The 27,999-nt window shown below is 38.5% G+C and overlaps 1 protein-coding gene across 2 annotated transcripts in view; it reads right to left on the bottom strand.

The window, feature by feature from the left end:
• The window catches only part of TNKS (tankyrase), a 125,383-nt gene that overhangs the window by 42,172 nt on the left and 55,212 nt on the right, over positions 1-27,999 (bottom strand). For both annotated transcript variants that reach the window (XM_021532595.4, XM_085578087.1), the window contains exons 4-6: positions 20,595-20,631; positions 19,661-19,736; positions 1,587-1,681 (exon numbers count right to left, since the gene is read on the bottom strand). In XM_021532595.4, coding sequence (XP_021388270.2) covers positions 1,587-1,681; positions 19,661-19,736; positions 20,595-20,631 — 208 coding nt within the window. The remainder of the gene's footprint in view (positions 1-1,586; positions 1,682-19,660; positions 19,737-20,594; positions 20,632-27,999) is intronic.

The raw sequence follows: 27,999 nt of genomic DNA, 5'->3' as shown, positions 1-27,999 counted from the left end.
CCCAAGAGTTCTATAAAAGCAGTGTAGCCTAATTTAGCTCCTTAAATGAAAAGTGACAGTTATTAATAGCCTATTTACTTATAAATTATGTATAAATAAGAAACAGCAAGGTAAAACAAAACACCAGACTGATTCTAAATGTGTGGTGCCACTAAAAAATAGTGGGAGCTTACTAGGATGTTAGATGTTTCTAAATATGCTTGGGTTGTTTTAAAGTTCAGTACAGATTAAGTACTGAAAGGTTTTCCTTTCTTTGTTTGCTTTCCTTCCTCTCCTGCTCCAGCCCCAAGTTCAAGTTTAACTTAACTACCTCTCACATATTCCAAGCAAATTGTTCAAAACTCATTACAGCATCTACACTGGAATTTTCTACTAACTGATGCTGAAATTTTTTAAAGGTACAAAAGTCCTTCAACTTGCTTAAATAATGCTGGCTCTACCTAAATAGGTATGATATGGACCTTTACTGTAGGACTTCTGTGATTTATTCTTTGTGTGGTTTTTTTGAGGAGTGTGAGGAAGGTTTTTTGTTGTGTTTTCATTTTTTTTTGGGGGGGGGTTGTGGTGTGTTTTGGTTTTCTGTGGATTTTGTGGGGCCTTTATGGGTGTATTTTTGTTTTTTGGCTTGCATAATATGTCATTATGCATTTAACAACACGATTGTTAAAAAAGCCATTGGGGTAAATGGACAGATCAAAGAGCTACAATCAGTGAAACTTTAAAAGTTTAAGTCACTTAGGACTGTTTTGGAGAGAAAGGGAAAAATGGAAAGAAGCTATGAAAATTTAAAATCTCTTCTAACACTAGGCTGGACTCAGCAGAAAATGAAAATACAGGAAGTTCCTCAGATTTGATGCTGAAGACAGCACACACACATATCTTACTTCTATGGATTCTGAATATAAAATATATGCTTTTAACTAGGGCACGAATTTCTACCATGTTAGGATTATGCCTTCCAATCCAACCATCATGAAAATCATCATTTTAGAGATCAGAAATGTATGGCTGAGAACAATGCACAGATTTTAGATTTATCATTTCAGATTTCTGACTGCTGTGCACTTTGCTGATCTTACATAACAACCACCCTTAATGCAAAAATAGAATAGTTTAGCCTCTACTGTATCTTGATTTTTGCTGTCAGCTTCAATGAAGATAGATCTATGAGGACCACTAGTTGTGAGCACATGAGCATTATTGATGTTACTTGGAATTACGTCCTTATATGTGAAAGGATAATGAGACCACAGAGAAGCTTTTCAATACACATCTTTTACTAAGTCCTTGTATCTTCTCCCCATTGCCTTTCCAAAAATAATGCTGTTAGTCCATAATTTTAACGGGTAGTCTGTGAATGGGAGTAAAGCTCACAGTTGGAAAAAAAATTAAAGGTGTAAAAGAAGCCTTAAAACAAGTGCAATCGCAACTAATCTGAAGCATACTCAGATTTTGGAAGCAAATATCACATTCTTAGACAACTATTTGAGATTGTACTGCACTATGAATCAAATAAATAATTCTATATCTAGACTACTACAAGACCACTGCTGCAAATGGGTAATAAATCAATTAATTTTACATACCCTTTGTCCTTTGCGTGAACATCTGCACCATGCTGAAGCAGAAGCTGGACTATCCGAACTCTGTTGTAGCCAGCTGCTAAGTGTAAAGGAGTGGACTGCAAAACAAAAGAAGATGAAGAATGGGAGCCACATCAATCTGAAGTCCTGCACTTCCTGCCATTGAAATACTCTTAGTTACTCTTATACATTGGATCAAGATAAATTAGAGTATCCTTCTGTAATTAGCTCAATTAACAAATACACAACACATGCAGGCCTCTCCTGCTGTCAAACCAAAAAAATATGCCTTAAGGTGGGTAAGAATATAGGCACCCCTAGGGCAATAACAGCCTCTTAATTTAAAGCTAATAAAAATCATTATCATCATAATCATCTCTGCACCAAAGAAAGTATCAATATGTGTTCTGTACTGTGCTGTGGTAAGACAAAGAGAAAACTGTATACAGATTGCAGTTTCCTGCAAAATACAAGTCTTCATCAGTAATGGACCTGGCTGCATAATAACAGAGTAATAACACCTTTCTCCATGGCTAACTCATATGAATTTTAACTGAAAGCTTTTGAGTTCAGTTGACAACAGTAATTCCTCTTGAAGTTTATTTTTAAAAGCTTTTTATTATGAAAAAATTTTTGTGTGCTATCTCAGCCTGAAGGGACTGCTTTCCTACAGAAATGGATGATGTTGTTTCCTCCTTCCCAAGGCTGAGAAGCAGAGGATTTTAAAGGGATCTTTGCTGCAATTTATTTTGTGGCATGCAACCAAATGATACAATATTCTCACAGTAAAACCCCACACATAAAGCAGCTTGAAACGTGGGAAAATGTACATATCTCACTGTATTCTGCCAAGTATAGATTTAGTGTCAGCATTAAAACATCGTTAAACAGTGGAGATGTCACATTTCACTATTATCAAAGAGGTTAAAAACCAAAAAAAAATCAAGACAAATGGTCTCATCTGTGATAAACAGAAGCAAGTACTATATATCCATAAACAGTATGGATTTCCAGGAACACATATTTAATATATCTATAATTTGGAAGCAGTGTGTATTATATTTTACTAAAGTCTCAACACTTTGCTACTTGGCTTCAGAAAGTGTAACCACTTTGACAATTACCAAGTTGTTAAAGTCCTGTGTATCATATTGAGGACACAGGTTGTACTATGAGAAATGACAGCACAGGGTATCGCTTAGAAAAACACCTGGGAAACTCAGTAAATTTAGGGAAGGAGTTATACAAGTTTTCATAAGACCCGTGTTCAGAATTATCTATACTGAAGATAAGGACCTCTAACATTCCTAACATGAAGATCCCCAGAGTGTTTCCAAGATACAAAGTACCAGTAACAACAAAAATGTCCAACCTTCTAGTATTTGACCATACAAATTATTAGGATCTATTACTCTGTTTAAGGCTTCTACTACTGAATTAAGAATTTAGACTAATCTAGAAGGCAATATATTCTTTTTCTATCTACCCCTATTATAAAATAATTGTCTTCTGTGTTTCTAAACGCTAATGAAAATGTGGATAAGGATGATTGACACTAGCAGAACATTTCAATACTACTTTTTATGACAGTTGCCTTAGTTTGGTTACTAAATCCAGTTTTATCAATTGAATTAGTAACTCAGAGAACCTAAAATTAATTTGAAATGGACTACAGTGTCCATTTCAGGAAATGGACAGTCTGTCCACTCAAAAGTCTAGATTCCAGAAAATTGGAGCCAAGCATTAAATGTTTGGAACACTGCAGAATCCTTTAACCTCACAACAATTAAACTATATCCTTTCTTGTCTGTGTGCCACTTCTAAAACAATTATGGCAGATTTCCAAAATGATGCTTTACTAATAGGAAACATTATTAACAGAGATATTCTCAATAAAGACACAGAACCCTGGAGTCTTGCTCACTCCTTAAAATCAAAAGAAAAACTATTATGACTCAGGCTGGGACTGTGCACTTTGTATTTCTAGGGTTAATAGATCTGCATTTGCCAAATAACTTCATTAGAGAAGAAACACAAAACTTTTCAAGCCTATAGCTGCACAACAAATGGCATAAATTAAGCAAATCAGCATTAACCCAAATCTTTAGACAACTTATACCCCTGTCTTTCAGAAAGGTGAGCTACATGCAGACACCCCATTCCCAGGACTGAAATACAGAGTATCTTGTCTTGCCCAGCACAGCAGGAATTATTTATCTGCAGCCAGGCACCTGACACTTGGTGTGCTTGCCTTGCGGGCCACAGCAGCCTGAGCGAAGCTGTGTGCCGTGCTGCGGCCCCTCTCCAAGGAGGATCAACTGATGCTCCCTGTACCCATCCCTGGGGATGGGGCTGAGATCTCCACCAGGCAGCATGCTGCTACTCTGCAACTGCAAACACCCAGGGCTGGAGAGGCAGGGGTCAGAGGGCCAGAGAGACCACTTAAAGTGAACACACACACAGGTGCAGGAGCAGACAACCTGGAGTTCTGCTCCCCCTGTGTCCACAAGCCAGCTGATCATTAGTTTGGCTAAATGACTCTTAAAAATGCTGTGTTTACATATGCTTCAGGAAGGAGAAAGCAGGGAGAAGCTGTCTCCATGATTCTTAAAAACTTATTTTCCTTTCTCATAAGAAAGAGCCATACTACAGATTTAATAGGTAAAAATATTAATCTGGAGTTACAATTCTGTATGCTAATTACAGCATTTAGGTAACTAAAAGATAATATTGTGCTACATGAACTATTCATGACATTATGAGCCCTCAAAAAAAAAGTGAACTACGTCAGTAGAGAGTGATTCTTAAAATTCACATGCTATTTGTATAGCATCAGGAAAGTAAAAACTAAATACCATTGACAGCAATGTCTACTGCACCTGAAAGGTATATCAAATTAATTACTTAATATTACAAAAACAGATTCAATAAAGCTATTAATTAAGCTCTCCTCCCATATCTTGCAAAACTCGGCAAGACTTATTAACAAAAATCATTAGAGGGCACTTACTTATCTTCCAAGACTCACATTCACAGTTACCAGGCCAATCACACTGGCTTACTTGCTCATATAATTAAAAAGAGTATAACTCCATTTTTATTAAGTAAAGTAGACCATCATGCAAGATGCTCATATTATTTGAAAATTTTATGGCAGCTGAAACTGAGCCAAAGCATGTACTGAGAGCACTTTAAGGAACATCACTGTACACAAGATGGCAATTGCTGTCAATCTATATATACCTACTATTTATACTGAGGTAGGTGTTTTTGCGTTCAGGCTTTTTGATAGTGTGTTGCCTGTGAATACACAAATGCATGTTTTAGAATGAATACTGTTCTCAGTGAGCCTTAGGTATTTTTGCACTGCTTTGTTATCAAGAGCTGATTTGATGACCCCTAATCAAGGTCAGCTGCCTTGGACTTGCCATCCCCTGTTCACCTGCATCAAACAAAAGGGGCCCTGAGGGATCTCCAGTGCTGCAGGCTCTGAGCAGCTTCTCCTAAAATCTGAAAATTTGTTTCAACAAGCTGTCCACAGGCAGTGTGGGAGTTCCAGCTCCAAGCACCATTCGTTTCCCTTATCCTGCTAAAGGGTCTTCAGCAGCCCTCAGACGGTAATGCTGCCACTGCCTCAGAAGAAAGTTTTATTTCAGATTCAAATAACATATTTTAAGGGCAATGTTAAACCAAGGGATCTTATGTAACCATCTTATATTATGCATTATCTGCATGATTAATAACAGCTGCAGGAACTGTTCTAAAAACTAATATCTCCTCTTCTTGTTTCCTACTGCCAAAACCTTTATATAAGGCTATCTGCTAAAAATCTCAATCTATGTGTTTCTCTCATTCTTAACTTGCCATTCCAAAGGCTATTAAAATTAATAATCTTATTACATAAATAAGATCTCATCACACATCTTATTTACATCAATATACAGTGATTTAGAATTATCATAAATTTATGTAATTGTCTACAGGAAGAGCATTATCATAATAAAGAGGCAACACTCTGATTTTGACGGTCAGCTCTGGCCTTGACATATGGCTACTCTCAAGCTCACAAGGTCCCCACAGGGATATGCACCAGTAAGGGTGGCTCTTACACAGATGGGGAAACAAGTAAAGCTTGGCAAAAAATTACCTAAGGATATTGTATGCTTATTGTTAACTCTTCTACAACACCCTGCTGACAGAGGATACACACAAAAAAGAGGGAGGGATTTTAAAATGTTTCATGCAGACTTTACTATTTGTGACTTTTTATAGTGTGTCTAATTATCTTCAGGTTTAGTAGATTTGGAAATTGCAGGTACACAGCAAATTCCCATTTAACAAATGTAGTTAAAAAAATTTATTGTATTCAGATCATACTGCCCTTAGAAAACAGCAATAAAAATGTCTTTAAACTCTTGTAGTTTGTCATACAAACTCACTTAAGAGAAGTGTTTCACCTCTCTTAAATTAAGAGAAGAGCACAGAAGAGACCTTTGTTTCATAGTTTTACATAAAAATGTTTTTAAAGATGTCCTGACTCCTGGCAAAGCAAACAACTTCCTCTTTACTGTGTTAGAATTTATGACAGAATCTTTCTTTCCAATCACAGTAGTCTGTGCTTGATGCTGCTCTCTTGCAGACATCTCTAAAATGAACCACATCAATCATGTGGGCACATCAGGAAGACATTCCGGATGCAAGCAGAGTACCTCCTATCACCACTTTATCATTCTGATAAATGAGGTAAGAAAACAAGTTGCAACAACACCACAATCTTGCAGACACATTCCTAAACTTTTCCACTGTGGAAATAATGAAGCTTTTCCTTTGCTGCTCAGATACCAACTTGCATTCTAATTTTAAACAGTGGACCAATCTTACACCTTCATTTTAAATGAATTTGGAAGCTTTCTTGGGAAATATCTCATTAACAGCTGTTTGTATTGAGCCAAGACTGGACTTGCATACAAAATATTTCCTTCTATAAGCACTTCAAAACACTTTCAAATAACTCGAAATAATTATTTTATATTCCTGCTTCCTACCAAATTCACATTTGGTACAGAAGAAATAAAGTTCCCTATCCCTGATTGAATAACTATGCTTTTAATGAGCAGGAAAGGGTCCATGCTTCTGTTCACCAGTCATATGGCTTGTCACCCTAATCATGCAGCTTCCTTGGTCATTTTATAGCAGTACTGAGTTACTTAAATTTGTGGTTGACAATTATGCTTTAGGGACAAACTTATAGATGCTGCTTCAGGAAAACAAGTAATGTCAGACTGCTGACTGTAGATGAGCTAGCTGCAACTCTGGAGATAAGCAGAGGTGAAGAGCTTAAACTACTTATGTAGTTTACTCTTCTGTAAAAAAAAACCATACACCCCTACAAACAAAATTCCTAAAGACAAGTATTACAAAATGCTTAAGGCAGACATTTCTCACTCCACTGTTTTCAGTAGTAAATTAACTGCTTCATCTTCAGAATACAGACTCTAGTAATTAATTAGACTATTGAACTGGACAGGCTTAGTATGGTAAAATTCCAAAAAATATCATGTCACAGATTTCACATACTGCTTTCTAACAGCTAATGACGGGGAAAATGAACTGAACAGCTCACTAATTCAGAATCTGCAAGTCAAACAGTATCTTAATTTAGAGGTCTGGTATATCAAATGATCTCTTGGCAGGTGAGGGGTGATGGTGGTGAGGAACCAAGTGTTTTGAGCTGTAAACCAGCAAAGACAAAACCAGCTTGATTGCACAGACACAGCAGTGCTAGGGCAGAGCATCAATGGGCAAGAATGTCCACAAACTCAAGGAAAAGCGTTCAAAAACACAGAAAGAGAAGAATAAAAATACTGTACACACTGACAGAGTAAGGCCTCATTTGGAAGAGACTGCTTGGGTGCCAGACCAGCTCCTCATATCCAGTGAGTATTCAAATCTATTCCTTCTCAGGGGAATGTACTATCCAAACAACTGACTACTGAATGCTTCTCTAGTAGATCTGACCTTTGAGAGACAACATAATTTTCTGATTGTATATCTGAACCTTTAAGACCACAAGACAAGGGTTGGCATTAGTTCCACACATTATCACAGTGACCCTGTTGTACTGCAACTTGGGCTAAGTGTTGACAAATAATGGAGCAGGAGATTTATGAGAGAAAAGCTTTTTCAATCACTTACGTGCCTAGTGTAGGGAAGGACCAACAGCATGACAAGTGTGATCTTGCACAGGAGTAGACAAAGAAATAATTGGAGTGTCTTCATCTCAAGGTTAAAATAAGGTAGAACAGGAAATCACAGAATCAACTAGGTTGGAAAAGACCTTTGAGATTGAGTCCAACCTATGACTGAGCATCACCTCGTCAACTAGACCATGGCACTGAGTGCCACATCTAGTTTCCTTCTAAACAGCTCCAGGGAAAGTGACTCCACTAGCTCCCTGGGCAGCCCATTCCAATGACTGATCACTCCTTCTGTGAATAAATTCTTCCTAATGTCCAATCTAAACCTCCTCTGGTGTAGCTTAAGGCTTTGTTGTCTTGTCCTGTTGCTGCTTGCCTGGGAGAAGAGACTGACTTCCACCTGGCTACAGCCTCCTTTCAGGCAGCTGTACAGTGATATGGTCTCTTCCGAGACTCCTCCAGGCTAAACAACTCCAGCTCCCTCAGCTGCTCCTCAGAGGACTTGTCCCCCAGACCCTTCACCAGCCTTGTTGCCCTTCTCTGGACCTGCTCCAGCACCTCAACATTCTTCCTGAACTGAGGGGCCCAACACTGGACACAGCACTCAAGGCGTGGCCTCACCAGTGACGAGTGCAGGGGAAGAATGACCTCCCTTGTCCTGCTGGCCACACCATTCCTGATACAGGCCACGATGCCACTGGCCCTGGCCACCTGGGTACTCGGCTGGCTCACATTCAGCTGCTCTCAACCAGCATCCCCAGGTCCTTTTCTGCCTGGCTGCTGTCTAGCCCCTCTGCCCTCAGTCTGTAGTGCTGCAGGGGTTTGTCACCACTTTCAGAAACAAACCTAGAAACACAGGCTAGGGGCAACAAGGTAAAGGGCTCAGAGAGATACTTCAGTCTGTAAATAAGAACACCATCGATCTTTGAAGAATTTCACAAACAGCAGATCCCATAAATGGGACACTAGTAATCTTTGACCTCTTCCTAAACAAGAATTAAATGCAACACCTCCTCCCTTCCCTGAAACTCTTCTATATATACACATGTATCTCAGACACCATTTGGCAAAACAGTTCCACAGAGGATGTGTCAGAAAAATTGAGTAACACTTCTCACAAAACCATAGTATTCTCAGAAAACTGATCTTTACAAGAATCTCTTCCATTTCTACATGCATATGATGAAGGTGTAGCTGGGGATGGAACTGCAGAATGAAAAAGAAATTCTGGGGCTTTCACCATGAAGCAGCATTTGTAGTTTTCCCAGATTCAGAAGCACAGAATACATCTCTGGCAGCACTCAATGACACAGGAAAAGGAACTTTGAGATGGATTATCAGAGGAGCAGAGGAGTATATGCTGTTTCTTTGGTGATAGATACTGACAGCTGAGGAACAGTGGCTTGCTGAGCTACATAAGGAAAAAATTACACTTAAGATCCACTCTCTTCTCCTAAAGGAATGTGGCTAATGTTATTTAACACTGAAAGGAGATCTATGCTGACTTGAAGATATGGCTGAACACCACACAGAAGCTACTCACAGTATCATTATGTCCAGCATAGCCATTTTTAGCAATGTGAAGAAGATGCACACTGAATCACCAGAGAACCAAAACTGCTGGGTTTTTTTGCTGTTGCATTCTCTTCTTTTACCACTTTCTGTCAAAATCTTTCATAGAGTCATAGAATAGCCTGAGTTGGAAGAGATCCATCAAGGATCATTGAAATCCAATTCCTAGCCCTGCACAGAACCATCCCCAAGAGTCACATCAGGTGCCTGAGTGTTGTCCAAACATTTCTTGAGCTCTGTCAGGCTTGGTACTGTGACCACTTCCCTGGGGAGCTGTTCCAGTGCCCAGCCACCCTCTGGGTGAAGAACCTTTTCCTGATATCCAACCTAAACCTCCCCTGACACAACTTCAGGCCATTCCCTCAGGTGCTGTCACTGGTCCCCACAGAGAAGAGATCGGTGCCTGCCCCTGTTACTCCCCTCACCAGGAATTGTGACTGCAGTGAGGTCTCAGTCTCCTTTCCTCCAGGCTGAGCACACCAAGTGATCTCAGCCACTCCTCACACAGCTTCCCCTCAAGGCTCTTCTCCGTCCTTATTGTCCCACTCTGGACACTCTCTGACAGCTCAGTGTCTTTCTTATATTGTGTCACCCAGGGCTGCCCCCAGCACTCGAGGTGAGGCCGCCCCAGTGCAGAGCAGAGCAGGACAATCCCTCCCTTGCCCAGCTGTGCCTGATGTCCCCAGGGCAGGGTTGGCCCTCCTGGCTGCCAGGGCACAATGACTCACATTCAATGCCATGGCCCAGGACCCCCAGCTCCCTTTCTGCAGCGCTGCTCCCCAGCCTCTCGTGCCCCAGTCTGTGTGTACATCAATGTTTTTCCTACTACACTCAACTAACAATCCTTTATTTCCCTTTTCTTTTTACCTATCTTATTATTTTTACTACTTCTCTCCTTTATGTATTTACTTTGCTTCCCCACCTTCCCCTTCCAACTAGAAAATTTCCAGGCTTCAGTTCATAATATCCTCTCATTATTAAGAAGGAATAAATTAATTTGACCATTTTCTCTGTCAAATTAGCACTTCACTCATTTTATTGAAACTTGGGTCAGAAGAAACTGTTATGAACAACACTTGCATATTGACTGCATTTCAGCTCTAGTGCTGAGTAGGAAATAAGCACACGTTATATTTTGGAATTTAATTAAAACATTAAATATAAAATGATTAATAAAATTAAATAGACAAAATGGTCTTTTTGCATTAAATAATTTGCAAATTTTAGAACTAAATTACTTTATAATCCAATCAAATATCCTTCACTATTCCTTTTGAACAGTAGTCTTGCAAAATACAGGGAAAAAGGCAGAAAATTTATCTTGTAATTCTAATTGAAAAGCAATGATTACTAGAATATTCTGAAGTATTTCATTTGTAAGAAATAAGTTTCTTTGATAAGTAGTCACAAATAATATTACTTGGAAAAGACTAATCAAATCTAAATTTTCATGTTCATCAATGACAATGCATTTTGGCTTTTTCCTTCCCTTCTATCCTTCATCTGCTGCCTGCTCAGTCAACTCAAACAATGATTTTAAAAATTGTTATGTAAATACATTTCTTCTTGCACATGAGTATTTGCAGTTCTTTTCATTTAGAACTAAACTGATCACTCTAAATTATCCATACAACCTCTGAAGTCAATGATGGGGTTGTATGAGCAAGTGATAACTGATGTGCTGGGAGAAATCAGAGAGGCAGCAAGGGCAGAAAACACAAGGGCTTTGGGTGACCTAAGAGGTGAAATGTTTGGGTGCTATCAGTGATTCTTCTACAGCGGAAGTGCCTTTAAACGCCACATAGGTAAATGTATCTACTGGGATGGTACCAAGTAACACCTGAAGCAAAACCTTTCAGTAGAAGCTGTCTTTAATACAGCTATAACACACTCAGATTCAACTCATCCACAGGGGAAACGCTTGCTAAAATAATCCAACATGAGGCACCAACCTTCATAAAGTGGAGCTATGAAAAAAAGGGCAAGTTTTTAAAACTAAGCTAGAATTGGAAGGTAAGAAAATTATGTCCTTACAGACAGCACAGAAACAACTAGTGAAGATAATACTGGAGATGCTTTGCTAATGCATACCTTCTATTGAGAAGGGCTTGATATAGTGAAAGAAGCCAGTATGACCAACAGCAAGCTAAAAATTAGTAAACTTTTAGAGAATTAAGAGGACATTCAAAAAGCTGAATTTACAGGCTGGGGAAAAACACAAGGACCACAAACACCAGTAATTTAGAGATGAAAAAACAAGCAGACAGGCAACACCAGTTTAAGTAGAAACCAGTGAAATGGATTCAAACTAGACATAATTTCTTGCAACCAACTAGGAGCACAAAATGCACCAGACAGTTCAGTGGGGCTAAATGATGCCAGGGCAAGAAATGGAGGTCTTACAGGCAAGAAGGCACTGTGAAGAACTGAAGGAACTTTTTGTATGGTATACATCTTAAAAGAAAGAGTAAGTCTTATTCCAGAATCCCGGTGAGTGAGCACATGCATATTTGGGAGCATGGAGAAGCTTGGCAAAGGATCTCTCTGAAACTAAATTAAGCATAGAAGAGGTAGCCATTCCCATAAACCAAAATGAACATCAACAAATTGCCAGGACCAAACTAGATCCACTCTAGAGAGCACAGGAGAATGAAATAGGTGAATTACTGGTTGTACATGACTTTCACTTAAGATTATTTTGGTATGTGAAGACATGGAAGTTACAAACCCATCATTAGTACACATTTTGGGGAACTACATACAGGCCTGTAATCTTGATGTCTGTACAAGTAAAACTACAATATAATAACTACAATATAATAACAGCTAGAATTAATGAACACCTGCATAACACAATCTGCTTGGGAAGATTCAAACACTGTTAAAAGAAGTACTACATTTCAAACTTGGGTTTTCTGAAGCAGTCAACAAGCACATGCATAAGGGTAAGCCAACAAGACAGATTACAATAGGTACTCAATGGGTTTTTTAACTAAATCCTCACCAATGGTTTATTAGGAAGATGATGTTAGGTCCTCAGTGTACAACATATCACAACAGGGGGAGGTCACAAAGTACCACACTCCAAAGCAAAAAGCAACAAGAAAGCATATAGTTTACTTCTCAGTACTTCTTATGCTCACATGCAAGGATTTTGAGAGGAAAGTGACACCAAGCATAGAAATATCACCTACAGCATTCACTACAGTCAACCATATTCAACCAGTCATTCACTCAGTCCCTGGACTGAGCTGCTGCATTTCAATTTAAAACAATTTCAGCAAGCTCTGTGAAGGAAGGGCTCCACTCCTGAGATCACAGTAGAAGAAATATCAGTACTCAGCTTCTGGATGCTCTGTGAGCTGTTAGGAGCCAAAACCAGAACAAAGCTTTTAGTTAATGTGCATAAAATATTACATGGCAGCTCTGCCCAAATCTGCCAGTTTGACTTGTTTTCTCTTGACAAGAGATGGGTAATAGCCTAATGCGGGAAGTCATCTCCTGTGTGAAGCTAATCATCAAGGGGAAAAACAGTTCAGGTATAAAAAACCCCATGCCTTCAACACATTTGAGGCTTCCTGAAGAGCACATCAATTAAGATCTAACAAATGAGATTTCCTGAATTTTAGAGAACAATACAAAGAGAATGATGACAGAGTAAAGAATTTCTTCCTAGTCCTTTGGTGCACAATTTCTGTTTGTGGACATGACAGAGTACACTGCAAATAATACGTGAAGGGATACTCACTGAAATGTTTTAGGGAAAATATTTAAGATCTTCTAACAGAAACTTAAAGGCAAGTAGATCAGTTTTACATTTTATTCATCTTTGGATATAAAAGGTTTTAAGTGACATCAGGGATAGAAATTAAGCCAAGTCATCTATACCATAGAAAGTCTGCAGAAGCATTCTTGTGTTACCCATTTTGATCATTCTTGGCAGAAGTAAAATAGGATCACAGCATAAGAAAGTGAATAACTTGTCACTTTTTCTAACATGCATGAAGCCTGGGAACTATAGTTTTATAAGAAATAAAATAGTGTTTTAAAGGCAAAACACAGTTGTGACCATTTTTTAATGTTCTTTGTACGTATATGGCATTGGGCACTTCTGCCCAAGGCACAACACAAACCTTATGACACTTGCTTTGTAATGTTCTTGTAATGTTGGAAATGTCACCTGTTTTTTTTTTTTTTTACAGTACACCATTGACTAAATCCAGAAAACACCTTCAAATTTGAGTGCAGGATTTGATTTAAAATATTTAACTCAACTATTTGACATGGTCTAATGAAAGGTGTCCCTGCTCATAGCAGGGAGGCTGGAACTAGATGATCTTTTAAGGTCCCATCCAAGCCAGGATGTTCTGTAATTCTATTTATCAATCTACCAGCTCACACCCTTAGATAAAACCTTGATATACACGTGTTTCATGAAACACACACAAGTTCAGTGCCAACAAAGACTGCAGTGTCCAGAAGCCATCAGCCAGAGCATTACACAAGCCAATATCAGCTAACAGCCTGTGTGGTTATTGCTTATTTTGACAACTGCAGTTCCACAGTGCTGTAACTGCACATCAGGAAACTTCTGGCAAATCTTTGCAGGACCACAAATGTAGAACCCAAAATCTGCACATTCCCCACCCAAAAAACTGAATCTATAGCATTTCATGAAAACCAGACTGACATTTATGCTAGTAAGCAGCAAGTGAGCTGATTTAGCAAGGGCTTGTCTATCCAGTTATTCTGAAATAACTGTTTTGAATTTGTGGAGCTGTCTTTTTTCCGAAACAAAATGACAATTCATGAAACAAATTTTAATATTTTCATTTTATCAAATTCATGAAGGAGAAGGAACTCATTCTGAACCAAGAATAATACACAGTTAACTATTATTCTGTATTACCCCATTGCTCCTCTCCTTTGCACTAGTTGGTTATTTTTTTGTTGTAGATAAGCCTTAAGAGTAGAGACTGTAGTTACAAGCCACACAAACAATGTATACCAGCAGAAGAGTTCATAAAGCTTTGAGAAAGATGAAATGCAAATTGTGAAACTAGGCAAGACAAAAAACTCTAGACATGTAAAGTCCACACTGACATTCAGATATACCCTTGGGCATGACAAAGCCTTACACTGGCTATCTGTTCACAAGTCTTTTGCTCAAATAAACAACTTTTGTCTGTAGAAAAGTACATTTGCCTAATACTCAATTTTTTTTATTGTATATGAAATAGTTTCTTCAAAAATATATCCCACACCCATCTGAATATAATCTCTATGACACAGATTTACAGAACAAACAGACCTATGGATTTATGCAGTATTTATTTTGATTTTTATTCCACAGCACAAGAAAAATGCACACAATTTTGAAGGTTTACTGTTTCACCAGCACACAATGTGTTTACATCTTGCAGTACGTGGCATTTTTCTTCAACTCCCAGCTCCTAAAGCCAAGAATATTACAAGGGAATTTAAACCTCTACCCAAGTCTGCAGGTCTAATAACTGTAAAGTGAAATCTTGTGAAAATGTGGATCGATTGTTCCATATAGACTCAGAAATTGGAAGGTATATCAATTTTCTTTCCAATTGCAGGATTTTTCTTGAAAATGGCTGCAAACAACCAGCGCTGTGGAACAAGGGTTGCCATATTCATTTACCAGCAGCAAATTGGAGTCTCCCTGGTAAGAGGAGACATAACTCACCTGATTGTGTTAGAATTTAATTTCTCTTTACCAGCCCTTTGTTTACAGGCTGACCTCGCAATAGAGAGAAAGGTGCAGAGGAAGCAAGGGAAACAATCTGTAATTTCATCCAACTACTACTTACTACCAATGCTACTTGGTATCAGGGATGTCACATAGCAAAAGCTGAGGGGCACTTTGTTCTCAAGATCTTTTGCAGTGGTTACCTCAGGCCAAGGATGCTGCTACTCAGCACTGCATTGCAGACCTTCTCACACTTGGATTTCTTACATCTGAACCCTGTGCCAATGAACCGGAATGAAGCCATGCATGAGAAAAACTAACATCCCTACAGAAGGAAAGAACAGGCTTAAGCAACAGCTTTAGTCAAAACCAAGAGGCAAGTGTGTCTCCAATGACTCACAAAGGTTAATGAAAAGGCTTGTTACCGGTATTTTGGATCCAGAAATGTCAACAGGTAGTTTGGAAATGTGTAATAACAAAGGCATTGCAGAAGCAAAATACTGAAGCCTGTTATTGGTATTTTGGATCCAGAATTGTCAACAGGTAGTTTGGAAATGTGTAGTAACAAAGGCATTGCAGAAGCAAAATACCAAAGACTGGTAGTGGGAGTTCTTAAGGGCTAAAAACTGGGAACAAACAATGGGACACTACAAGTCAGAAGACAACAGTGACAGTAAGTGAGGTAGAATTACGTGCACGATAGAAATGGCATTTTAATTAATTGCCTATTTTTTTTCCCCATGGGATCACTACATTATCCACAGTACTGGATGGTCTCATGCAAGGAAAAACTGAGGTGTGTTGTTTGCAGGATCCCCAATTCACCTGTTGCAAAAATAACATTTCTAGTTTCCAAGGAAGGATGTAGGGAGGGAAGGTGCAGGACAGAAAACAATGTAGCTGTGGAGGAATTTAATTCTGTCCTGCCCTCTGGTAGCAATTCCTGCCTCAAGTTGAATACCTGAGATCACACTGCTATAGGTAATGCCATTGTATTCTCTGTTTTTCATATAGTTGATACAAAATGTAAATAGAAAATCCAGCCACAACAGAAACTTTACTTCAAAGTAGAAAGCAAGCATTTTATTTTTTAGTTAATGACTTTTTATGATTCTAAGAGCTCAAAATATTAGATATTTGGCCTACTTCAAGACATGCACCTTGAGAAGACCACCCAAACAACTGTCTTTTGCATAACTCCTTACCAGAGGAGTTGGATTCCTTTGCATATGAAAAGGTTTTATTCAACCAATACCTGAGTATTTTAGTGCCAGCATGATCTGAGCCTGTATAATGCAGTGCAGGAGCAGGATATTATGTACAACCAAAAATCCAACCTCCTATTGCTAATAGCTACCATGTCAGTTGGATGCAGATCCCTTTGGAAAGCTATGATTAGTCATGTGGGAAGTATCTTGTAGAAAAGAGTTCTTATCTGAATTGCTGAAACCAATGCTTTCTTATCAGCTCAGATACTTCTGCATTTTTAAAATGGAGGCAACATCAATTTCTTCCTTAAACACATTAAACAGCTTTCAAGTGTTCACATCAGCTTCCTGAAGGAAATAAGTGGACTAAGTGCTTCTACTCAACCTGCAGCCATTACATGTACAATTTTAAACCTGTCTCTTGCCACTGCTTTAGGCAAGTAGAGACTGTTGTAACAAGTCAGAAACCCCCAAAAACTACCAGGATCCCTGGTATGCAGGAACGCTTCAGCTGATGTTTAAAATTGCTCTTTGTTTTGCACACTCCTTCATTTTTCCCTCCAGAAGATAATGGTAAGAGAAGCCACACAGAATATATTCCCTCTTCAGACAACAGCTCAAAAGCTTCAGTAATGTGAACGTTTCTGCAATGACCATAACCTACCTAAACTGTGACTTTGGAGGGGAAGAAGGAAGTTCGGTTTTCATTCCTATTTGTCTTGACCTCTATGCTAAATAAATAGATGGAGCAATGGTTATCAGCACCAGATGTAACTGTTTTAGAATCATGGAATCCTGTCCAGTAGGAATCAGACTCCGGCTGTCAACACTTTTCAAAAAGGCTGCAAGCAGCACCCAGAATGCAATAAATCTTTTTTATTTTCAACCTTAGCTGGTTTCAAACCAGCAAGATACTGTCCGAGTTTTCCAATTCTTTTACCCATTCTATAAAGCACAATTTCACAGCACATGTGGTGTTTGAGAAATCCAGAACCCCAGGTGTTAGTATGCATGGGACACAGAAAAATCCCCTGGGGCGGGGGGGAAAGTAAACTGAATGCAGTTGCACCCCCAAGTATGGGGGAAAAAATACTATCATCTCCTAATACAGAAAAAATAATTACCCATTCAGTACTGGAACTCAATTTCTTTACCCACACAGCTAAGCATTCCCTTATCACTAGACTAGAGCTGGACATCTCAGAAAAATCAAGGAATGCACAAACTGAAGCAAGAGGTAAGCAGACTGAGGAAAGAGTTGGTGGGTACAGGTGTGCTGCAGAATAAGCATGATGCTGAGAATCTCGGGCCAATGCGCAGAGTCTGCATTCCTGGCCCTGAGAGCTGCATTAAAACTGTGGCCTTATGCTGTCCTAAGTTTGAGGCTTGAATGCTCAGAAGATCTGCAAAACATAATTACTAAAAGCATCAAGGGATGCAAAAAGCAACTTCCAAAATGCACAAATTCTCAGCTAGTAGAAATCACTGCAGACCAATGAGAGGCAGCTACACCGGTGGAGACTTCCATTTACAAGCTCTCTTAATTTGCATTGCTTAAAATTAACAAACCCCAAGTCATCTTGCACTAGGACAGGACCTGAAAGCTTTGCTTTACAAATTAAATACTTAACAGTTATATAGCACACTTACTACAAAACATTAGTAAACCTTCCATAGCTTGTACATATGTGGTGGTAGAAAAAAGATGTATCTGTTAGACATAATTTTTAAAAAGCTAATTAATATCAACAGCAAGGTATCTTAAAAGCAGTTTCAAAAACCAGTGCACTTACCAAAACCAACCAACCAAACACATTTTCAAAGTGTCCACACACAGGAGCTTTAACTGCAATATGCTTTCCAAGCTTTGGGCACAAATTTTCTAATTCAGAGGCCGCAATAATACATAAATACTTTCTGCTATCTCAATACGAATTTTAAAAGCTTTGTATTTTTTTTTTTGTTACTTTGAAGTGATAAATGTTCAAGAAAACATCTGCAAGAGCTCATTCTTTGCCCTGCTGACAGAAGTCATAACTCTGCATTTGGCCTTAAATCAATAGTGATGGGGGTTCAATTATTCAGAAATGCACTGCTGTACACCACCCCATTTAATTATAACACAGGGCACTATTAATACCTAAACACATTTCTACTTAAACAGCAAAGTCTTAAAAAAGGAAAAGGAAATTCAAGAAATATGGGCAATATGTTTAATCTTAAACTGTGGGGAGTCTTTCATCAATTCCATCACTGCTAAATTAAATAAAGCCCTTGTTCAGTTGCCTGTCCTCAGTTCATAAAATCAATTGTTTTCAAAACCTGGAAGAAGCATCAACTTTCAGTCAGTTATAAATGTAAATAAGCAAAAAACTGGCTGGGTTTTCCACCACATAGTATGTATGGTAGACATTACAATTGATAAACATTTTAAAACGTGTATAAAACCCAGGAATTTTTGTAAAATGGAGCTGTATTTTTTATAATCAGTAACAACATACCTTTTAATCAAAAGTGTAAACTGGCCTGTCTTTACTAATTTCAGTGGAACTGGGCTGTTCCACAACAGGTCCAGGGTGGGCAGAGGTTTATACTATGCCAAAAAGACTCCATTGGAAAAAAAAATATAAAAGAAATCACTCCCATGCTTTTCTCTCCAAAAATAGGATGTACTGTTACAGGTAAAAGACTTTAACAGATACATATTAAAAACATTCTGGTACACAGTTTAAAAATACCAAAAAAACAAACCAACAAATCAAACCAAAAAAGCCCCACCACCCAACATTTGTAAATCAACAGTCTAGACAGACTATCATCTCGAAGTCCAAAACATCAAAAATCATAGGATCTACTTCTCACTCCGTATGTTCTTCCCTCCTCCAGTTTCAGCCTAATTCTTAATTTAACTCATTCAAACATCTCCGCCAGAGAAAGTCAAAACAATTATGTTAAATTTAAGAAAATGCAGAAGGTGTTAAACATAGCAATACAGTGCCAGTCTACGTGGCAGTGTATTAGGAGCTAAGCTGAATAACAAGCACCTCACCCAGACAATGTTCAAATACAAATAATAACTTTCTTCCCTTAGTTATTTTATCCATCTGCAACAGTACATTCTGTTTTTCTTACAAAAAGTCTTAAAGTTTCTTTTACATGTAGACCAGGGTTTGCAATTTAAAAGATACACACAAAACCCATGTCTGTCGACTTAATCTGTCACAACTGCCAGTGTCAAGTGTACCAGCATTTAATTTTATGATGAAAATGCATCACAGGTTCCCCCCCCACTATACATTCTCTTGATTTATACATCTATGCTTACCAGTATGCTTAAATTGGCCTTTCTTAAATAATTGAAATATAAAGCAGGTATTAACTTACCTTACGCCCATCACTTGCATGGCAGTTCACATTTAAAGGAGTCAATAAAGCCATCAGCTTTTCTTCATTACCACTCCTGTAAATGAGGAGAATATTATGGAAAGGGTGGGAAAAGGGCAGAGCTCTTTGATATCCATCTCCTCAGTAAGTATTTTGCAAAGTATAGTATATTGAAATTTGTACTGTGGCAGGGAGAATGTTGAATGGCTAAAGAATCTTCTGAACATTTTAAAATGAAGGGTAAATACAAAAAAGAATACTACATTTGCAGTTAAATGTGTTGCAAAAGATCATACAAAAGCACCTCAATTTCTCTCCTTAATCTCATATTTCCATTTTCTAATTTTACAGATCCTTTGAAAGCCATTTGTCAAAATAAATTATCTGAATTTAACATATTTTCATAGCATATGGCCCATAACATTTGAAACAACTATATACCCATACCCAGAATTTTCAGAAGGGTTAACAGTCTATATAAATTGGTCTTGTGCAGTCAGAAGGAAGGATGAAAAGCACCTTTGCAATATACAATTGAACTTTACACCGTTTGTATAGGCTTCCTTATGCTCTGTTCTGATAAAACCTATTTTCAAAATACATCCTATGGTAGCAATAAAAACCAATAGAAAAAAAGATTCCAATATTTAAATTGCCCCTAAAAAGAACAGTCACAAAACAATAAAGAGGATTTAAGCAGCTTAAAGCAAAAACTCAATATTAACCTTATAACCACCATAGTGGGGGATTTCAATTACATAAACAGGCTTTTACATTTATACCAGACTAAAGTCTGAAGAGATTTATGCTAATTAAGTGGTTTGCTTGCAGCATTTCATGGAAAGGCAATGACAAAACAGTACTATTTTAAAAACCCCTTTTCCTCGCCTGCTTCCACCCCCAAAATATGTTTTATATTCTAAGCAGCACTCACCTAGCAGCTTCCAGGAGTTCGTCCTTCTTGTATTCACCTAAATGATTGCAAAATATCATGCTGTTAGCATTTGGCAGAAGACAGATTAAGAAATGCAGTAGGAAGCAAATACAGAATTAAAACAGAGAAGAGGAGAAAAAAGCCCACACCCCGCTGGGTGATGGAGCTGTGACGTTAGCCAGCTTGTGGAGGCAGCATCACCAGTACCTTGGAGACGGGCAGCAAATTGACGCATCTTCTTGTCCAATCCTCAGATGGAAAGGCTTTCTTCGGACAACCAATGACTGTGAAATCTTGTGTCCAGAAACACAGTCCCGCTGATAACAGCATGTCAGCTGAAGACAATGTCCCCACCCCCTGCCCTATTCAGTATGTCACATTATACTTGGGAAGCATAATAAATTCCAAGACAAAGCAAGGCAGTGCGGCTTTTGAAAAGGTACAAATTACTGATCTCCAAGGCTCTCACCTGCCTATTTGAATGGTAATATTACACTTCACTAAGTTCTTTAGAAAAGCACGGATTAATAAAAAAAAAAAATCCAGGTATTATATCATCTGCCACTTTCCAACAAAATACATGTTTGAAATAAAAAGCACAAACAAAAGAGGATGAACTCTGCAACAGATTTTGCTACAAGACTGAGATTAGAGATAACCATGAGTAATGTTAAAGCAACATTTATATTTGAAATCCCGAGTTAAAATAGACAATTCACAAGGATTGCTGCAGCACAGCACTAAAACTGCATGTTAGTATTTTAAAAAGAGCATGGGACAAGATAACCTATGGAAGTAAGACAGAATTCTACAAAACTGAATCATTATGACATTGTGCAATACAAATGGAATGGAATTTAAATTCAGAAATTAGAAAAAGTAGCTTTTTAGCAGCTTTTTGCAGTCAGAGAACAGAGTGTATCCTAGACCCAAAAGGTAGAGGGTTTGAAAAAACATACTGTATACCATCTGCCAGAGAATTAAAGCCTCTAACCACAATGCTGTAAGAAAAACAAGAAGAAGCAGTCACAAAAGAATAAAAAATCCCCTTTGTGCTGCCTCCTATGTGTAATTTTAATAAGCCTCCAGTGAAACCCTCATTACAGGTGAGGAAGGACACTGGGCCATGGAAAATGCCATTTCAGATGGCAAGTAAGATGGAAGGTTCATCTGAAAACATCCCTTAAAAGAACTTCTGTAAGGTGCAGGAGGAGAGTTAGAGTCCCCATCCACCATCAAGAGCTTGGTTCTCCCCCCACCATGGCTTCTCCAGCTAATGGCAGAGGGTGACAGGAACCACAACAAAACCAGACCTTTCCTCAAGGAGTTCCCTTTATTTTAGCATCCTGCCTTCACAAAAGGGTAAGGAGGAGGTGAGTACACACAACCATGCACTTCCTGCCTGTTTCGTTGGATGCAGATGGGGAATTTTCAAAAACAATATCTACATCTCATCATATAGGTGATTTTTCCTTTCACAGGTGTGTTTAATTGCTTTCTGAATGACATTCAGCTTTGGGAATTCACAACAACCTGCAGCAAGAAGTTCCATCATGCCACTCACATGATGGGTCTCCTAGGAGAGCTGGTCTGTGAAACCCAGCAATGGAGCAACTAAGTTCAAAGCAAAGGTATAACTGGTTATTTCAAATATAGACCAGGAAGGTTAATCTAGCTTTTGAAAGAATTTATGTCTATGTTAAGGAAAGCTTCATCATGAGACAAAGCAAATGACATGGAAATATGACTGCCCTTGACTTGCTACCATGCTCCAGCTTCATCAGAAGAGGGACCTGTCCACCACAGGCAACAGCCTTTTCTAAGCCATGGTACATGTTCCTCTTTTTCTATTTTAATGAAGATAAAATACTGGGCACAGTTGTGAATGTTTCAAATCAATGGTAAGTGAAAAGCTCTGGCCAGCATGTGAAGAAGAAAAAAAGACCCTTTATTACTACTGCATTGTTTGTGCAACAATCTCAAACAGCTGGATTTCCTTCAGTAGAGTTATTGGCCTGTATATATCAACATTTAGAGACCCAACCAGATTAAAATAACTCTTTGCACATTCTGGTTTAGCAATGCATCTAGTAGTTCTAACCAGGCTTTTGAACATACTAGGTTAGAGAAGAGTAATAACACTTTTTCTTTGTGCTCAGTAAGTTAGTATTTTATCACACAAAAGCTGTTTCCTCTAATACTTTGAATAGCAGAAGCTATTCAATGAAAAAAGAAAGCTGTGGCTCTTGATTTAGGAATGTCCCCCTGTATGCCCAATTAGATCAGTTAGTTTTACTAAGCAGTACTTTTTTACAAAAGGTATTTACAGACAGGGTTGGAATTCATGCAGGTTTTGAAATTCATCATGGTTCTACACTGATTAGGATTAGGAAAATATTATCTTGTAATTGGCTAACTTTATTACTCTCAAAGAGCCACTGTACTTTGCAAATCAAAACCTAAAATCATATAAGCACTTACAGCACACCACTAGGTCTGTTAAAAAAAAATAAATAAAAGGTCAAGTGAGCTCCACAGGCTCTGTGGGATGAAGAGGACCTGCTTGGCCACTGGAGCAGGCAGCTGGTGGGATACCACAGCGCCGAGAGGGGTCTGGCTGATGGCATTTGGGAGAAGTGGGTGGCGCTGGCCACAGGACCGAGTGCTGCTGGCACAGGCTGTGCTCCCACCAGAGGGCTCTGCCAACACAGCTAACACTGCTTGGCTACGCAGCTTATCAAAGGCCATCCTGCAGCAACTGGCCACAGCTACCTCATAAAATATTCATTTGCAAGCATCTGAAAACAAACCATGCGTGCATGGGCAGAGATGAATTTCAAGTTCTAAGCAGAAGTGCAGGAATACAGACCATCAACCTCACACAATACTTCTGTTCAAAGAATGTCAAACTGACTTTAACTAAGCTAATAATATCTCTTAAAGAGCTCCTCTGCGCGGGCCAGAATTTACAGTTTTGCAAAAGGGCATCTGCATGCCAGGTAGCCCAAAGACAGCTGGCCTGGGAATTCCTTAAGGCAAAGACAAGGTGCGAAATGTGGAGCAGAGAGCATCATAGCAAAACAGTGTCCCTGTTGCTATCTCATCAGACAAAAGCTAGTAGGGAAGCAGAAACCACTCAGCGATATTCACTGCATTTCATCAAGTTCATTGTCTACAGCTTGCTCAGAATTCTTTAAATGAAGTTCTCTACTTGATCCCAGCTCCAGATCACACCACTGCTGCTCCATTTATGCAGGAACTAGAAAGTCACCGCTGTTAACCACAGATAATCAGTGTCTCAGATCACAGCTACCATCAGGCAGCTAACCAGCTCTCTTTCTGCTTCCCTCCCAGGAGAAAACCAGCTATCTCCAAGACTCCTGATCAGCTGCTGCTACACTGCCACTGCTGTGTCTGGCCCTAGCTGCATTCTGCAGTAGCTGATTAGCAAATTAGCAAATGCTTATTAACTATCAGACATCAGTGGCTGCTTGCACCTGGTGGTTGAGCAGATCAGTAGCGGGAAGCTGGGAAAAAATAACATAATGAATCTATCTTTACAGACAAATAACCCTATTTCACTCTCTTCTAAAAGTCTTGAAATTTCAACAGAATACTGAAAAACATACCTGAATGCATGGCAAAAATCAACAGTGCTTTTTCAATGCATCTACACTCAAAGCCAAGGTGAATTTCTTTCCTATACCTCCATACAAATCAGCATTACAGAAAACAGCCAGACCTAAAATGTTAAGCTGGACAAAGCAGGTTTTGTTTCACCATAATATCACATCAGCTTTCCATAGTGAAGACAATGCTAACACATGCTACAATATAGTTTCTTCTGAAACAATAGATCTAACAAACATTCTAGAATCTGTTCTCTTTAGTGGACCTGTACAAGTAGTTTTAGTGCTACTCATATAAACACCACACACATCCTTTTTTTTTTCTTAGTATGAAAAAATTAGTATTTTCACTACAACTGTACTATTTTAGAATGCTGTACTTATCTTGAAGACACCATCACTCTCATCTGTCACGTTTTCAGACTGAGATTGAAAAACTTTAAAAGATTGCAAAATATCATGTCAAGTGACTGGGAAGAAAACCCAAACCTTCTGCAATTCAGAACACACTGGTGTGATGAAAAAATTGAAGGGGTTCAGACTCATCTTTTCACCAAAGTTCAATACTCGTGACATCTTTTGTGAAAATTACATATGGAAAAGAAATCTGAAAGGTTTTTTTCCAGATCCTTCCCCATTATCCACCCCTCCATGCCTATAGCAAAAACTATGGCTCTCCCCTTCATTTCTTATATTAATTCCTGCTATCAGCAAAAACAATCATCCACTGTAATTCCCACTACTTTAGCCATGCTCAATATTAATAACTAATAAACTGCTCCATTTTTCAGCCATGATTACTTTCTCATTTCTGTAACATCTCTGCTTATGCATTTTCTCTACAGGATTTCAAGGAAAACTTTCTGGAGGAAGACAAAGGACTAAAAAACTCTCTTTGTCAAGGACTTGAGTACAGTACAGGTGGATAGATAGCCAAGCTGCTCTCATATTACTGCATCTTTTTCAAAAGCCAGCTCCCTACCCTCCCTTTCCGAACAATATCCACAAACAAGTAAATCACTCAATTCCCCAGAATATTCTCTAAAGAGAAACCACAGAAATACCTGTAATAACTTTCATACAGCATGGAAGAAAACTACCAAGGAAAGTATAAAATGTAACTCTCAGGAAAGCCATACTGTATAAAGGCAAGCTCCAAAATTATGCTTCATCACCTCATCTTTCTCTGAAAAGAACTCTAGAGTAAATACAGACAGACTAAATTTTGCTGTTTTTCCAATTTTCCAACTATAGATAAAACATGCCAGCAAGCTGGGGACAGTGTGCCTGAAAATTCATAGCTAGATTTAAAACTGAAGCATTTATTTTAACCAAAAAAAATCTATATTCTCTTAGCTACAGCAAACATGACAGATTTTATAGTAACAAATTGTACAGATTTAAAGAAGTGGGGTTTTTAATGTTTGCTAGAAAATGAACAGGAGACTTAAAATGCATCTATGTACCAAAGTTTTGGGGTTTTTTTTTTACTGAAGAGTACAATCATCTCTCTGTACATCTGAGGCTGCCCTGTGTATCTAAACTTACTCTACAAACTTGAGGAAACACAGGCTGCCACCTCATAAAAAATGCACGTGTGTTGCCATGCTTGCCCTGCAGCACACATCCTGGAAGGAACTCAAATCCAGTTAAATCACTCCTCTAGGTCCCAGACAAAAATACAAAACATTTCCTTTGCCTGCTGGGCCCCAGAATAGTGAGCAGAAGGGAGGAACTCCTTTATAACTGGAGGAAATGGGGCAAACCTGTCAAACACACAGCAATGAAAGAGCCAATATATATTTACGAAACACTTAAGCAAAGTACAGCAAGTAAGTCCTTAATAAAAGAATAACAAAACAGAGGAAATAGATTTTGTTATAATGAATCATTCTGTCATGGCAAAAAACACAAAACTGATCTGTCAACAAATCAATTTAAACGTTTTTGAAAACATGCATATCTGAACAACAAAATAACTCCCCAAAATTAACCCATTTGCCTTCCTGCTGTGGGCAAATTTTCCCTCCTCATGGGTTTTTATTTGCTATCTGAGAGTCAAAAGACAGTTGGAAAATACAGGAAAGTTTGTACAAATCAGGGGAAGAAAGGCAACAATGCCCTGACTGGAAACAGGATATGTGGATTGATATGAAAGACTAGTACTGGTATCCCAGAGTAAAAAGCAGCTGCTTAACTTGGAACATTCTCCCCCTCCCTTATCCTCCCCATCAGATTTTATGATACAGATATTATTTACTTAAAAATAATGGTTCCATTTGTTTTGTCTCATTTTTTAAAAGTAATCTTTTAACACCTTTTCTGAAGACGTTTGCAGTAGCAGTGCTCAGTCACAGTAACTCAAGCTTCTCCTGACCTGAGCATTGGTAGGGTCTCTGCATATTCACTAAGGCAAAGAGCAGCTCTGTGCCCTAATGTGACTGAGAGCATCTTCTAAGATGAAAGAAAGCTGCAGTTTACAGAAAATTATTGAAATCTAAATCTGCAAGCTGCTATCCTCATTAAAAAATAACTATTAAAACACCAGCTGGGGAAAAAATTAATTTTCTATTTACACTCTTTTTGCTATTCCTGTTGGAATAACATACCACAGGACAGAAATACAGCAATAAAAGTATCTACTGCCAATGTCCTGGAGGTCTGAGAAGGGTTACATTATTTACCAGCAATGAAAGAATAATTAAATATACACACAACTCAAGTCCTCTAAACATTTTCAGTTCCTTATATCAACCTCATTATTTTAAATGCTTTACAGGTTAAATGCATAATAGAACAAACTATTTCTGTTTAACAGGACCTACAGTGATCTTGTAGTCCAACTGCCTGACCAAAAGCTAAAACCTGTGGTTAAGAGCACTATCCAAATGCCTCTTACACAGTGACAGGCTCAGGGCATTAACCATGTCTTGTAGAAGCCTGTTCTAGTGTATGACCACCCTCTCAGTAAAAAATGCTAACATGCACTCTAAAAACCTACCCTGGCACACCTTTGAACTATTCCCACGCCTCCTGTCATTGGATCTCAGGGAGAAGAGCTCAGAGCCTCCCTGTGTACCACCCCTCCTCAGGAAACTTGAGAGAGCAGTGAGGGCATCCCTCAGCCCCCTCTTCTTCAAACTATACAAACCGAAATTCCTTAGCTGCTCCTCAGAGGTAAGAGGATTACACATATGATTTCTTCAAAAGAATAATTTATTGCTCTAAATGACAATATAGTTCATTATAAAGACTGGAAACGAAATAGCACCACAGGATAAAAGTCTGAGAGAAGTCAAGAGATACTAGCTTGTTAATTAAAGAGCTTCAGTTTACCAGAGTGCTGTCATTATAAGGAGGACATTCCTTCTTCAACTTTCATTCATGCTCAGCAAGTTTCATCAGATGCAGTACAGGGCTGCCTGTTCAAGACATACCCTATACAAAGAGACCATGGACACCAGTCATCAGTCCTGCCCAAACTGTTGATACACCATGCACACTTTACTGCTACAGGAAAATTAAGTGCAAGAACTCTACTGTCATAGGTATATGTATAAATAAAGCATCTTCCAAAACAGGTGCTCCCTCTGTTGCTGGACAGAAAGGAAATACGTAAACTGCACGTATCTTCAGCATGACAACTCTGCAGGTTTCTGTGTAAATCTGCAGTAAAATATAGTTTTATTGTGTTCCACATGAAGTAGGAAAAAATTCTGCCTTCTCACTCACTTTCAAAAATCTTACTAGATTTAAAGACTCTGCATACCTCAAAT

The sequence above is a fragment of the Lonchura striata genome, chromosome 4, assembly GCF_050655825.1.
Source record: "Lonchura striata isolate lonStrDom1 chromosome 4, ASM5065582v1, whole genome shotgun sequence".
Lineage (NCBI taxonomy): Eukaryota > Metazoa > Chordata > Aves > Passeriformes > Estrildidae > Lonchura > Lonchura striata.
This window is presented reverse-complemented; position numbering and strand designations above follow the sequence as displayed.